General features: G+C 41.1%; 1 protein-coding gene across 3 annotated transcripts in view; it reads right to left on the reverse strand.

Moving 5' to 3' along the window:
* The window catches only part of ube4b (ubiquitination factor E4B, UFD2 homolog (S. cerevisiae)), a 93,488-nt gene that overhangs the window by 18,738 nt on the left and 59,883 nt on the right, over positions 1-14,867 (reverse strand). For all 3 annotated transcript variants that reach the window (XM_078425009.1, XM_078425008.1, XM_078425006.1), the window contains exons 12-19: positions 14,731-14,847; positions 13,290-13,388; positions 10,520-10,633; positions 9,782-9,980; positions 9,246-9,381; positions 2,517-2,616; positions 1,633-1,760; positions 1,433-1,531 (exon numbers count right to left, since the gene is read on the reverse strand). In XM_078425009.1, the coding sequence (XP_078281135.1) occupies positions 1,433-1,531; positions 1,633-1,760; positions 2,517-2,616; positions 9,246-9,381; positions 9,782-9,980; positions 10,520-10,633; positions 13,290-13,388; positions 14,731-14,847 (992 nt within the window). The remainder of the gene's footprint in view (positions 1-1,432; positions 1,532-1,632; positions 1,761-2,516; positions 2,617-9,245; positions 9,382-9,781; positions 9,981-10,519; positions 10,634-13,289; positions 13,389-14,730; positions 14,848-14,867) is intronic.

The raw sequence follows: 14,867 nt of genomic DNA on the forward strand, positions 1-14,867 counted from the left end.
ACTGTATAAATACAAGTTTATATTGATGTTCGCAACCAATTGCTGATTTATGGCGATTACTTGAATATAACCTGTGCCATGGATGTGTGCTATGCAAAGGAATAGTCAGATTTAATCAAACTGCAAATACAGTGCAGCACAGGGCAGAAATCCATCTGGTCTGTCAAAATGATAGGACATTCACTGAACAGCATAGAATAATAGATGATCATAGAATGATGGGCCGAATGGCCTAATTCTGCTCCTATCACTTATGAACTTACGAAAGAATATTAGTGGTGATCATTATGTGTGTTCATTAAGTCCAAACATGCCGCATAGCCAGAAAAATAAGTCACACTAAGGCTTCATAATAAACTGTTCCAACAAAATGCTGCATTTATTAATGGCAGAAGGCAGTGGAGGTTAATTCTCTGAATGTATTCAAGAGAGAGCTAGATAGAGCTCTTAAGGATAGCGGAGTCAGGGGGTATGGGGAGAAGGCAGGAACAGGGTACTGATTGAGAATGATCAGCCATGATCACATTGAATGGTGGTGCTGGCTCAAAGGGCCGAATGACCTACTCCTGCACCTATTGTCTGTTGTCTATATTCCAATTCCTCAAATATGCATTTTCAATAATCTGACTAAGAACATTAGGTTTATATTAAGTGTAATGAAAGGAATTAATTTTTTCTCAGTGGTTCTTCTTTTATGGTACATCATTTGGATTAACTCTCAAAAACAATTGTAATTGATTTGATTCGCTGGGGCACTGTTCGAGCTCAGGATGGAGGGGCAAGACAAGATGCCAATGTTGGAGGTGGATGGGCACCTTAATATCACTGGCTCGCCACGCACAGCTTATGCATAAATAGTTAAATCTGGAAGTTAAAGATATCAAGTTCTAAAAAAATGGACAATTTTTCGCTTGTCACTTTAAGAAAATAATTTAGATAACATATTAGACAAGACTTTAGCACGTTTACAAAGGAACCTACGATCTTGGGGGTCAGGTGAGCAAATTGTGAGGCCAATTTTCCATAAACAGGGATTTAGTGAAGGATAAAAACATGCTGAAAATACTCAGTGGCCGGGCAGCACCGAGAGTGCGAGAAACAGTTAATGCCGCAAGTCGATGACTTGTTATTGAATTGTTCATCGTTCCATAGATGGATCTCCATTGTTGCTGCCCGAACTGCTGATTATTTTCAGAATTAGTTTTCATTTCACTTTTCCAGCATTCTGCAGTCTTTTGCTTTTAGATTTATTCCAGGGAGTCTGTTTTGGACAGATCAAGCATCCTAAGATTCAATGATATTTTGTCATATGTACCTAGTGAAATCATATCCAACCTCACCTAGGCAGAACACAAGTGTCACCAAGTTTAGGTGCCGACAAAGTTAGAATTACCCCCATGATTTTAATCCCATTGAAATTACAACTACTTACTGTACAACAAACAGCAAAAATTCAGCAATATCTTCCAAGTAGAATTCAGGCAATGCCGCAAATACCTTGGGGATATCTGGATTAAGGGGCAGTGTTATGCTGTAAGGAAGGAAGAACAAACATTTTGCATTCCAACTTCATAAAGCACAAAATGCCACTATGCTGGGTAAATTTGTTCAGCTCTGCTATGGAATACTTACTCTGGGTAGCGCGAATCAATCAGGCGAAAGATCAGTTGAATTAACATGCCATAGAACTGGAGGCATCTCCTCAACAGATTTTCATCCAACAAACCTGCATCAGCACAAGCCTTACTCCGTACCAATTTCTATAGGCAGAATACAAAGATGAAATGTCTTCGTAAATAGAAAATTAATTCTCATCCAAACCTTACTAGATTAGTTGTGTTTTTATTCACAGAATTGAAGGAGTTAATCCAATGACAAATTGTTATATCAGATTTACAAGTAATAAAAATGCTATTTAAAATATTCGAAGTTGAGTCAAACAAACCTGATAAACCAATAGTAAAAAACAAACCTAAACTTAGAGCTTGCATACAATAACCAATCTATATATTTTAAACTAACAATCCCACTGAATGCACTTAGCGTTCAAGTGGATAATCCAGGCCGATATCTCAAAGTACAAAGGCAGTGCAAAACAATTGGACATTATTCTTCAAGACTACATCCAAAAGATTCAGATTCTAACTTCCTCCACATATACAGAAAGTAGGGCACTAGCTCAAAATAGAACAAGGAAGCTCTCCTTGTGTTGACAAAGTTGTGTCTCAATTATCAGATTTAAAGTAACAAGATAATTTGATATTATATTAAATTGTTTACAGGATCTTGCTGTGCACATATTAGTTGCTCCATCTCCCAGACTTGACAACAGGGCTTGTGTTTCCAAGGTGCTTCATTGGATTTGAAGTACTATGGATCATACGAGGTCCTAAGTAACTTGGACATAGCCGCGTACAGATTCAAATTCACACGAGTCTTCTTTGTAAGAATCTAAAACAGCTGCAATCAAGGAGCAGCTCTGGTGGTAAATTTGCAGTTATCCGAGGCTTACATACCTTCAATTGAGTTTTACATCGTTTCAGCATCTCTCTATGTCTGTTTGCCAATGGAGAATCTTTCCACTGGTTTTCACTATTTTTCAGTTCCTCAACGGTCCTATGAGAAAAATTAAGATACATTTTACACAAAGAGAAAGAAAGCATCAATCTGAAGGGTCCAGACCTGAAACACCACCTATCTACGTTCTCCAGAGATGCTGCCCAACCCGCTGAGTTACTCCAGCAGTCTTTGTAAACCAACATCTGCAATTCCTTGTGACAAGTATATTAAAAAAAACGTGCATCAGAATATAGTTTGAAGATAGATCCTATAAAAGTTGGCGTTGGTACATATACAGTTGAAGGATGCTTGCATGAGGGTGGTGTAATTGTTATGATGACAACGAACTACAGTTGCTGGTTTACAAAAAAAAGTGCTGGAATAACTGTGTGGGTCAGGCAGCATCTCTGGAGAACATGGATAAGTGACCTTTCAGGTCGAGATACTCCTGAAGGAGGATCCTGAACAGAAAGGTCATCGATCCAGAGATGCTGCCAGAACAATCGAGTTAGTCCTGCACTTTATGTCTTTAATTGTTACGAACTTCTTTCGATAAGTATTACCATTCCACACACGATTTCATTTTCCAAGTGCAGACAATTATTTCACCTATTCTATTCTTCCAAGCTGGACAAGGTCAGCGGATTAATTCAATGATGTAGTGAAACAATGAGTACAAGTGCAAATAAATCTTTTTAACATAGAGGATAATTGTGCCTCCTTCATCCATCACTGTACCAATATCAGTGTTTCCACTGTAAATGAAACATTTGTACTCAGTGTCTTTCATTATCTTTGGAGACCCAAAAACACATTACAGCCAATTCAATACCTCAAGTTTAGCAAATTAGTAGCTAATTTGCACACAGCAATCTCCCACAGACAGCAATGTGATAATGACCACGTGCGAATTAGTGATGTCAACTGAAAGATAAATACTGACAAGGATACTGATACTTGCTGTGCCGTGGGAATTTAAAGACTTTCATGAGAGCAGACATAGCTCTCACTTCTCATTAAAATATCACATCACTGAAGGGCAGCACTTCCTCAATGAGGCACAGGGTGTCAGCCTAAACTATGATCTCACTACTGCTTCATAAAGCCAGAGACTAGAGTTCAATTCTGACTTCGGGTGCCATCCGTGTGGAGTTTGCACGTTCTCTGTGACTGCGGATGTACTGGTTTCCTCCCACATCCCAAAGTTTTGCAGGTTTGCAGGTTAATTGGCCTCTATAAATTGCCCCCTGGTTTGTAGGGAACAGGTGAACTAATGTGAACAGGTGGTCTATGGTTGACATGTGCCCGGTGGGTCAAAGGGCCAGTTTCCATGCTGTATATCTAAAATAAATCTCTAGAGTATATTTTGAGTACCAGGGAGCAGCCTTTGAAAACTCCTCTCATGTGACAGCATGTTATTCAACATGAAAGATAGTCAAGGAAAATTCTATACTATCGTATCACGGGTGTAGCAGTCACATTGAGGAACTCTGACCCAACAATCAAGGCCAAAGGGGAGTTAATTCACTGCTGTAATTCTGAGATTCAACATTGGACGCAAGATTGGAGATGAGACATAGTATGGAAAGTGAACCAGTAAAATCTGGTAATTGAAACACGTTTGGTGCCGATTATGCCCCCTGTCAAAAGACGGTTGACATGAGAGATGTGAAGTAAAGCAAAATCTTTCAATTTTGAGGCAGAACCATTCCTCCTCAATCTCTAGCTTGAAGATGTGCAACTTTACCAATTTTTCCACAAAAGATTTCTGTACTGTTATTGGTTACAAATTTATGCACAACATAAAACATCAACAAATGGGCAAGAAAATAGGAAAACTCTCTAGGACTTTGGTCAGGCCACATTTAGAGTATTCCGTACAGTTCTGGTCACCCCATTACAGGAAGGATGTGGAGGCTTTGGAGAGGATGCAGAGGTGGTTTACCAGAATGTTGCCCGCATTAGAGGGTTTCACCTACAGCGAGAGGTTTAGACAATAGACAATAGGTGCAGGAGTAGGCCAGACTAGATACAAGAATATAAAAATTTGAGGCATAGTTAAAGTAAACAGTCAGAACTTTTCCCCCCAGAGTTGGAAATGCCCAATAGAGGGCATTGCGATAAGGCGAGAGGGGGAAATTTTTAGTGTGTGGGGCAAGTTTTTTTCCCCCCACACACAGAGTGGTGGGGTCTGGAACGCATTGCCAGGGAGTGGTGGTGGAGGCAGAAACTATAGTGGCATTTAAGAGGCTTTTAGATAGGCACATGGAAGTGCAGGGAATAGAGATATGGATCATGCACAGGCAGACAAGAGCAGTTTAATTTGGCAACATATTTGGCGTAAACATTGTGGGCCTAAGGGCCCATTCCTCGGTTTACTGTTCTATATTCTATGCAAAATAAATAAGCATTCAGATAAACCACATGATTATACGTGTTGAATATTGGAGGGAGCAAATTTGCAAACATAAGAAGCTGTACTATTTATTTCAATATGCGTCTAGAAAACCAGAAGGAATGGCTCAGTCAATAGCAATCTTGTCTCAGGAACAAAATAATGGTATTCCAGAGGTGCAAGCAGCTTCAAGAGCTTCAGACAACTCTACTATGGAGGAGTGCTGCATTATTGGAGATGACATCTTGCAAACAAGCTGCTACACAAAGGTCCATCAACTCAAATCGAACTTATCATTTGCACAAGTACAGGTTCAATACAATCTTGCCTGCAGTGGCAGAGGCACAGACTCACACAACGCACAAATCAAATTATACATAAATCACACAAATTTTTTTGAAAGAAAAATGACCATGCAATAAACAAGACATTAGCACAAAAAACGATTAGCAAAAACAGGCCAACTGTAGTGCAAGAAGTGGCCCGAAGTATTAGACAATAGACAATAGACAATAGGTGCAGGAGTAGGCCATTCGGCCCTTCGAGCCAGTACCGCCATTCAATGTGATCATGGCTGATCATTCTCAATCAGTACCCCGTTCCTGCTTTCTCCCCATACCCCCTGACTCTGCTATCCTTAAGAGCTCTATCTAGCTCTCTCTTGAATGTATTCAGAGAATTGGCCTCCACTGCCCTCTGAGGCAGAGAATTTCACAGATTCACAACTCTCTTGACTAAAAAAGTTTTTCCTCATCTCTGTTCTAAATGGCCTACTCCTTATTCTTAAACTGTGGCCCCTGGTTCTGGACTCCCCCAACATTGGGAACATGTTTCCTGCCTCTAACATGTCCAACCCCTTAATAATCTTATATGTTTCGATAAGATCCCCTCTCATCCTTCTAAATTCCAGTATATACAAACCTACTCGCTCTAGTCTTTCAACATATGACAGTCCCGCCATTCCGGGAATTAACCTAGTAAACCTACGCTGCACGCCCTCAATAGCAAGAATATCCTTCCTCAAATTTGGAGACCAAAACTGCACACAGTACTCCAGGTGCGGTCTCACTAGGGCCCTGTACAACTGCAGAAGGACCTCTTTGCTCCTATACTCAACTCCTCTTGTTATGAATGGCAACATTCCATTGGCTTTCTTCACTGCCTGCTGTACCTGCATGCTTCCTTTCAGTGACTGATGCACTAAGACACCCAGATCACGTTGTACGTCCCCTTTTCCTAACTTGACACCATTCAAATAATAATCTGCCTTCCTATTCTTACCACCAAAGTGGATAACCTCACACTTATCCACATTAAACTGCATCTGCCATGCATCCGCCCACTCACACAACCTGTCCAAGTCACCCTGCAACCTCATAACATCTTCCTCACAGTTCACACTGCCACCTAGCTTTGTATCATCGGCAAATTTGCTAATGGTACTTTTAATCCCTTCATCCAAGTCATTGATGTATATTGTAAATAGCTGCGGTCCCAACACCGAGCCTTGCGGTACCCCACTAGTCACTGCCTGCCATTCTGAAAGGGACCCATTCTGAAAGGGACCCCACTCTTTGCTTTCTGTCTGTCAACCAACTTTCTATCCATGTCAGTACCCTATCTCCAATACCATGTGCTCTAATTTTGCCCACCAATCTCCTATGTGGGACCTTGTCGAAGACTTTCTGAAAGTCAAGGTACACCACATCCACCGGCTCTCCCCTGTCAATTTTCCTAGTTACATCCTCAAAAAATTCCAGTAGATTAGTCAAGCACGATTTCCCCTTCGTAAATCCATGCTGACTCGGAACGATCCTGTTACAGCGATCCAAATGTTCCGCAATTTCGTCTTTTATAATTGACTCCAGCATCTTCCCCACCACTGATGTCAGACTAACTGGTCTATAATTTCCCGTTTTCTCTCTCCCTCCTTTCTTGAAAAGTGGGATAACATTAGCTACCCTCCAATCCACAGGAACTGACCCGGAATCTATAGAACATTGGAAAATAATTACTAATGCGTCCACAATTTCTAGAGCCACCTCCTCAAGCACCCTGGGATGCAGACCATCAGGCCCTGGGGATTTATCAGCCTTGAGTCCCATTAGTCTACCCAAAACTTTTTCCTGCCTAATGTGGATTTCTTCCAGTTCCTCTGTCACCCTAGGATCTCTGGCCACTCGAACATCTGGGAGATTGTTTGCATCCTCCTCAGTGAAGACAGATCCAAAGTACCGGTTCACCTCGTCTGCCATTTCCTTGTTCCCCATAATAAATTCCCCTGCTTCTGTCTTCAAGGGACCCACATTTGCCTTGACTATTTTTTTCCTCTTCACATACCTAAAAAAGCTTTTACTATCCTCCTTTATATTATTGGCTAGTTTACCCTCGTACCTCATCTTTTCTCCCCGTATTGCCTTTTTAGTTATCTTCTGTTGCTCTTTAAAAGAGTCCCAATCCTCTGGCTTCCCACTCTTCTTTGCTATGTTATACTTCTTCCCTTTTATTTTTATGTTGTCCTTGACTTCCCTTGTCAGCCACGGGTGCCTCTTACTCCCCTTAGAATCTTTCCTCCTCTTTGGGATAAATTGATCCTGCAACTTCTGCATTATTCCCAGGAATACCTGCCATTGCTGTTCCACAGTCTTCCCTGCTAGGGCCTCCTTCCAGTCAATTTTGGCCAACTCCTGCCTCATGCCTCTGTAATCCCCTTTGCTATACTGTAATACTGACACCTCCGATTTTCCCTTCTCCCTCTCCATTTGTAGAGTAAAACTTATCATATTGTGGTCACTGCCTCCTAATGGCTCATTTACCTCGAGTCCCCTTATCAGGTCAGGTTCATTACATAACACTAAATCCAGAATTGCCTTCTCCCTGGTAGGCTCCAGTAAAAGCTGTTCTAAGAATCCATCTCGGAGGCACTCCACAAACTCTCTTTCCTGGGGTCCATTACCAACCTGATTTTCCCAGTCTACCTGCATATTGAAATCTCCCATGACCACCGTAGCATTACATTTGTGACATGCCAATTTTAGCTCCTGATTCAACTTGCACCCTATGTCAAGGCTACTGTTTGGGGGCCTGTAGATGACTCCCATTAGGGTCTTTTTACCCTTACAATTCCTCATCTCTATCCATACTGATTCTACATCTCCTGATTCTATGTCACTCCTTGCAAGGGAGTGAATATCATTCCTTACCAACAGAGCTACCCCGCCCCCTCTCCCCACCTGCCTGTTTTTTCTGTACGTTGTGTACCCCTGAATATTCAGCTCCCAGCCCTGGTCTTCTTGTAGCCATGTCTCAGTGATTCCCACAACATCATACTTGCCAATGTCTAACTGAGCCTCAAGCTCATCCACTTTATTTCTTATACTTCGCGCATTTAAATACAACACTTTAACTTCGGTATTTACCTCCCCTCTCACACCGGTCACAATTGGCCCTGACCTTACTCTCATATCCCTTCCCATTCATACGAGAGTCCTTTACAGTTTCTCCTGTATTCGCTTCCCCTTTAACTCCATCTCCATATTCCCAATTTGTCAACCCCTCCCCCCCCACTACTTAGTTTAAAGCCATGCTTGTAGCACTAGCAAACCTGCCTGCCAGAATGTTGGTCAAGGTAGTTTGTTTAATGTCTCGTGTAGTGAAAAGCCTCTGTTGCATGCTAACCAGCCAGCGGAAAGGCAATACGTGATTACAATCGAGGCATTCACAGTTTACAGATACAGAAAGGAATAAAGCTGAGTGCAAGGTAAAGCAAGTAAAGTCCGATCAAAGATAGTCCGAGGGTCCCCGATGAGGTGGATAGTAGTTCAGGACTGCTCTAGTTTTGGTAGGGTTATGGGGGTTGGTTAAGAACCCGACTGGTAGGAAAGTAGCTGTTCCTGAACCTGGTGGTGTGACACTCCCGGCTTCTGCATTTCCTGCCCAATGGTAGGAGTGCAAAGAGGGCATGGCCTGAATGGTGGGGATCCTTGTTGATACATGCCACCTTCTTGAGACAGGGCCCCAAGCAGATGCTTTCAATGGGAGGGCTGTGCTTATGATGGACTGGGCTGACTCCACCATTCTTTGCCGTGTAAAACACTCCCTGGCTTAATTATGGACCGGGGCTCATTGTCTCTGTGAATATTTATTCTGTAATCAACATAAAAGGAATACCTGGCCATTATCGATCGCTGTTTACGTAGGAATCAGTTGATAGACTTTCCTTCAGTACATCAAAGTGAAAAGCACCATCTAAACAGAAAATCACATCTCTATTTTTTAAGTTTCTTCCTACCTGTTGAGATCTCGAATAGCTCGTAGTCTTCGTATGTAACGTCGGCAACTTGGCAAGATAGCAAGGTGATGGGCATGTAGCGTCAGGAAAAAGCATTCTGTTGGGAACTTTGGCTCAGCAAACATTGACTGATCATCTAATGGTTAATATTAAAAAAAGGAGATTGCACAAAGTCACAATGTTATTCTCAGAATATTTAGAATATAAATCAAGCCTAGTGACTCTACTGGTACCTCCAGTGACATTTTAAACACAATTTAAACCAGCCACCAGTTTCTGCCATTTTCTAATAACATTACCCTGTTTTTATTGAGAGGTTGCTGTAGTTTCTGCTTCAAGCCTCATTTTCTATTTTCTATACAGAATTTACTTTTATTCTATGTATAATTAACATCTGGGCACCCAGACATACATCTTTAGCTCAATAATTGACATTCTAAACAGGAAAATAATTCTAAAGATAATTCAGTAAATACAAAATTTTTGAGCAGTGTTATTGTTGTTACATTTTTATGTAACATTTCACATTTACTCACTGAGCTCTGCAAGCCAACTTTTAATTTCTTCCATAGAGGCTTTCACACGAGTCTCATCTCCGAGAATGTTGATACGACATTTTGGGTGGAAAATATACATTGGATCTACAGTTTCTAACTTGATCTTTGTGCTCAGTTGCTGAAGCACCCACAGAAAATTCAGCATGAATCCATCTGTCGATACCATCCGGTCATCGGTCTATGAGAAATGGATTTGTTTTATTTAGATTTTTCTCCAATGCAACTCAATTCTCTGTTGTAACTACAAACGGTAGCTAAATTTTTTAATTTTCTATACAAAAATTAAATTTATATAGGTTTAGTCTTATTATTGTCACATGTGCTGAGTGAGGTATAGTGAAAAGAGAAATGGTATATCTGATCGGTTGGGATAGCATGCATAACAATCAGTTCAATCTCAGGCACAATAGAGAGCAAAGGGGAAGATACTAAGTGCAGAATATAATTCAGTTTTCTTTGCTGGGGACACTTATTTCTGCTAAATTCTACAACTATTAGAATTATTACCTTTTGCACCACCTGATGGACTTATGTGGCATGATTTGCCTGGATAGTACACAAAGCATAGTTTTTCACTGCATTGTGCCATCAATAAACCAATTCCAATAAAGATCAAAAGTTTCATATCTTTATCCATCACCAAAGGTTTTCATTTCATCTTCATGTCGAAGTCGCACCAATGAGATAACCGGCCATTGAGATTCATCCTATACTTACTTGCATTTGTGCTTTCTTCGTGTTGCGATTTACCACTGCTGCCATATAATTTAAAGCACTCTCTCTGGTCTCACCATTAAGCAAGATGTTGTGCAAAATTTTGAAAAGATCAGTCTGCAAAACAAGACATTACAAGCCGTAAGACCATTGAACCCACCACTAACATGAAATAATTCCAAAAGGCCCCAGCTGTTACTAATTCGGAAATACTGCAGGATATTATGGGTTTTAATCTGCATACGTCACTACAGTAATTCCTTACTAAGGCGACAACCAAGGGGACTGATCTTCCATTCCAACTGTATAACAGCAACATGTTACACGCCAAAAGATGCAGACTTCAAATAGTTGCAATAAAACCAGAAAGTGCTGTAAACACTTAAGACACCTTTGTGGGAAGCGAAATAGTGCTAACGTTTCAGATTGAAAACCCTTGATTGAACTTACAGATTATGGATACAATATTTGTTACTCCAAATGCTAAGATGGTTCCAATTCTTACTTTTTTCAACCTTAACTACCTGTGAGAGGGTGAAGTGGGTTACCTTTGGACTGCTGCAGTGCTTGTGATTTAGAGTCCTCCCACATGATGCGGGATAGGGAGTTCCGGCCTTTAAACCCAGGGACAACAAAACGGCCATCCAGGTCAGGATGGCGCACAACCTAAACCTGTAAGTATGTACTTGTGTCGGAAAGAACTGCAGGTGCTGGTTTAAATCGAAGGTAGACACAAAATGCTGGAGTAACTCAGCGGGACAGGCAGCATCTCCGGAGAGAAGGAATGGGTGACGTTTTGGGGTCGAGACCCTTCCTCAGATTTGTACTTGTAGCGCTCTTATCATTGTAGATGCAGTTTAGAAAATATCGTAAAAATAACATACAGTGCATTTTATAGTTGGTACACAACACAGCGATGGGGTGCTGGCAGAGGAGTGAATATTTTTCTTGCAGTTCAGTGCCAATTTTTCTATACATCAGGCACAATCATACACAAGTACAAGAGTGTAAGATAGTTGGTTACATTGAGACAGTACTCAAGAGGCACCAGGCTTCTAGCGCCATTTTGTACTGTTGCTTTGCCCTGGACTGATCCAAGCATGCATGAAGCTACACTAATCCAGGTTGGCGGACACACTTTGGAAATTAGCTGAAGCATTCAGCCAAGGCATTTCCAGCCTCTGACCTGCTCTACTGCCATAAGATTTAACTAGTCCAGTTAAGTTTTAAAAATCAATAATGAACCCCATGGTATGATTGATGGGGTGGTAACACAGCTAAATGTTATGGGGAGATGGGGATTATTTAGATGGTGTACACCATGGCTGAACGCCACTTGCCACTTCTCATCTCATGCTCGAACATTATCCAAACCTTCCCACATACAGACATGGGCATGTTGAGCGGAGTGCCAATGAGAAGGAGCATTGTGCAATCAAACACCCAACCACCAGGCACCCTCATTTCTGACCATCATGGAAACAAAGTCATTAAAGGAGCAGCTGAATATGATTGTGCTTAGAACTTGACCTTAGGGAACTCCTATAGCAACATCTCGGAACGGAGATAATTGACCTTCAACAGCCACTACCATCTTCATGAGCAAGATACAACTACAACCAAAGAATTTTGCACTCAATTCTTACTGACTTCAGTTTAACCAAGGATTTTTGATACCACAGTTTAGGACTCTCTCGTCTCAGCTATTAGAAACATTTGGATAAAAATAATGATAAGGTACGGCAAAACCCAAACCAAGGAACTGCACCTCATTCCCTCTCAAGGGAACAAGGCAAATCTATAGAATAAAATTTACAAATACACACTTGATCAGGCTACACACACAAACATAAAACAGCTGATGTTTCAGGAAATGCCTAGTCTGAAAGATATGCAAACTGAAACTTTCTCATTTGTTAACGTCCAACATCTGTGTTATTTTATGTTTTCAGCATTTGTAATTTTTCTGCTTTAGCCTAAAAGTTATTTGTCTGTACACTTTTAACTAGCATTCAATTAATTATAATATCGCAACAATATTTCATATAAATAGAAATAGATGTCTGAAATGGATGAAATTGTATCACAAACTAGGGCAGTGAGCTTGGGTGATAAAGAGTTGTATTCTTTAGAGATGCTGATCAATGAATGTACATCTCCAAACGCTGCATTGATTTCTCCATTAATAGGTTTATGTGGAATTTAGGCTAATACAAACCGAAGGTATCACAAAATGCTGGTCAGGTCAGCAGGTCAGGCAGCATCTAGGAGAGAGGGAATGGGTGACTTTTCGGGTCGAGACCCTTCTTCAGACTGATGTCAGGGAGGCAGGACAAAGAAAGGATATAGGTGGAGACAGGAAGACAGTGGGAGAACTGAGAAGGGGGGGGGGGGGGGAAGAGAGGGACAGAGAAACTATCTAAAGTTGGAGAAGTCAATGATCATACTTGTGGGCTGCAAGCTGCCCAAGCGAAATACGAGGTGCTGTTCCTCCAATTTCCGATGGGCCTCACTATGGCACTGGAGGCCAATGACAGAAAGGTCAGACTGGAAGTGGAAGGGGGAGTTGAAGTAGAACGATCTAGCAGGTAACTCAGTGAGGTGCTTTTTAAAAAATTACTACAAAAGGGATCAAGACATTTATTGCTGCTGCATTTTAAAGATAGTGATGTTTTGTGGCTACCAGGATAAAAAGCAATTTGCAAAAAACTGTTTAGGAAAAGCCTGTAATAAGCATGCTTTACACATCGGAAATTCAGCTCGAAATACTTACCCTGGCCGATTCCAGATGGTGTTGCAAGGACTGACTGACAACGCGAGTATTTTCAAGTGTAAGTGTAGGTCCAGAGAAATATTTCTCCACAACTCTCGTCTGATACAAAACACAGATTAAGTCAAAATCCTGACACCTTATATTACCGAAAATGACCATTAAAAAAAAATAACGTTGAACTAGTAGCTTCTTGGGTCTAGCATGCAGAACCCAAATTAATTATTAGGGCCAGATATTCATCTCTACATTCATTATTCACTTGCTTTTGAAAGACCACGAACAATGGGGGAGGAGTCATTTTGAAGTGTCTCAAGTAGGATAAAAGTGGCTTAATTTATATCATTTCACTATATTATTCTAACTAAAAATAAAGCTTATTTTGGGAAAGTAGTAAGTCTGGGATCTACGATAATTAAAAATAGATAATTTTCTTTATTTTTAAGTAATTATTTAGATTTCAAACTATGACATTTTAGTTTCAATTTTAAGTCACAGATCACACTAAAGTAATTTCCCACCACTTTCTCTGTATTGCATTACAACGAGTTTATATGGTCAGCCAACCTGTCACCATGTCGAAAAATGCCAGCAGCATTTTAATTTCATTATACATACTTGGTGAGCTGTTTTGTAGCTATTAGCACAGGGGTCACAGGTTTAATTTGAGAAAGGTTAGATAGCAGATGAAGAAAAGTTATTCACAAGGTGAAGGTCTTGCCCAAAATAACAGAATACTTGGAAACTAATCATGTGCCCTCTTCCTGTGCTGTAACTTTCTATGATGCAACCTCTACGTGTAACCTTTCTGCCCGAAGTCTCAATTGATTTGAGGTAGTTATGCCACTAGGTGCGTGGTCTGGTCTAAAATGTGTACACCTATTTAACGACTCGCAGCTTTTGAACCATTCCTCAATGGCGAAAAATGCTAAGAGTAAATGAGTATAAATCCCTTCTCGAACTTAAATTGGATAAAGTGTGTCACGGCATAGTTTCTCATGCAGTTACTAAAAGCTATTCTGCAATTCTAAAAATCAGTTCTCTGTTCAATTCAGTGATACTTTACTGTCACGTGTGCCCAGGGACAGTGAAATGCATTGTTTTGCTTACAACCCAGTAAAATCATACAGCAGACCTCACCCAGGCTGTACATGTCTCGCCACGTTCCTGGCGCCGACAAAGTTACAAAGGTTCAGCGAACAGTCCTATCTTCTGTCTGTTCGCCGCATATGGCAGCAGGTACCCCCCCACCAGGTCCCCCCTTCATTTCCCTTCCTTCCCCCCCCCCCCCCCCCTTGCCCTCCCCCCCACCCTCCCCTCCCCCCGCCGGGTCACCCCTTTGCTCTCGAGGGATTCCCCACCGGATCACCCCTTCATCATTACAATCAGAATGATCCTTTGAATTAAAGACGAAACTGATAATTGAACGCTCTACGGTACTTACATCATCCTCTGCAAATACAGACAGGCTGAAGCAAGCTCCAAGGAATGAAAGCCTTTGCAACTCTCTGCCTGTGCCTTGACTCAAAGGATCAGGCAAAAACAACGGCAATGATATCACCTATGAAGGCAAAAGAATGT

The sequence above is a fragment of the Rhinoraja longicauda genome, chromosome 30, assembly GCF_053455715.1.
Source record: "Rhinoraja longicauda isolate Sanriku21f chromosome 30, sRhiLon1.1, whole genome shotgun sequence".
NCBI classification, from domain to species: domain Eukaryota; kingdom Metazoa; phylum Chordata; class Chondrichthyes; order Rajiformes; family Arhynchobatidae; genus Rhinoraja; species Rhinoraja longicauda.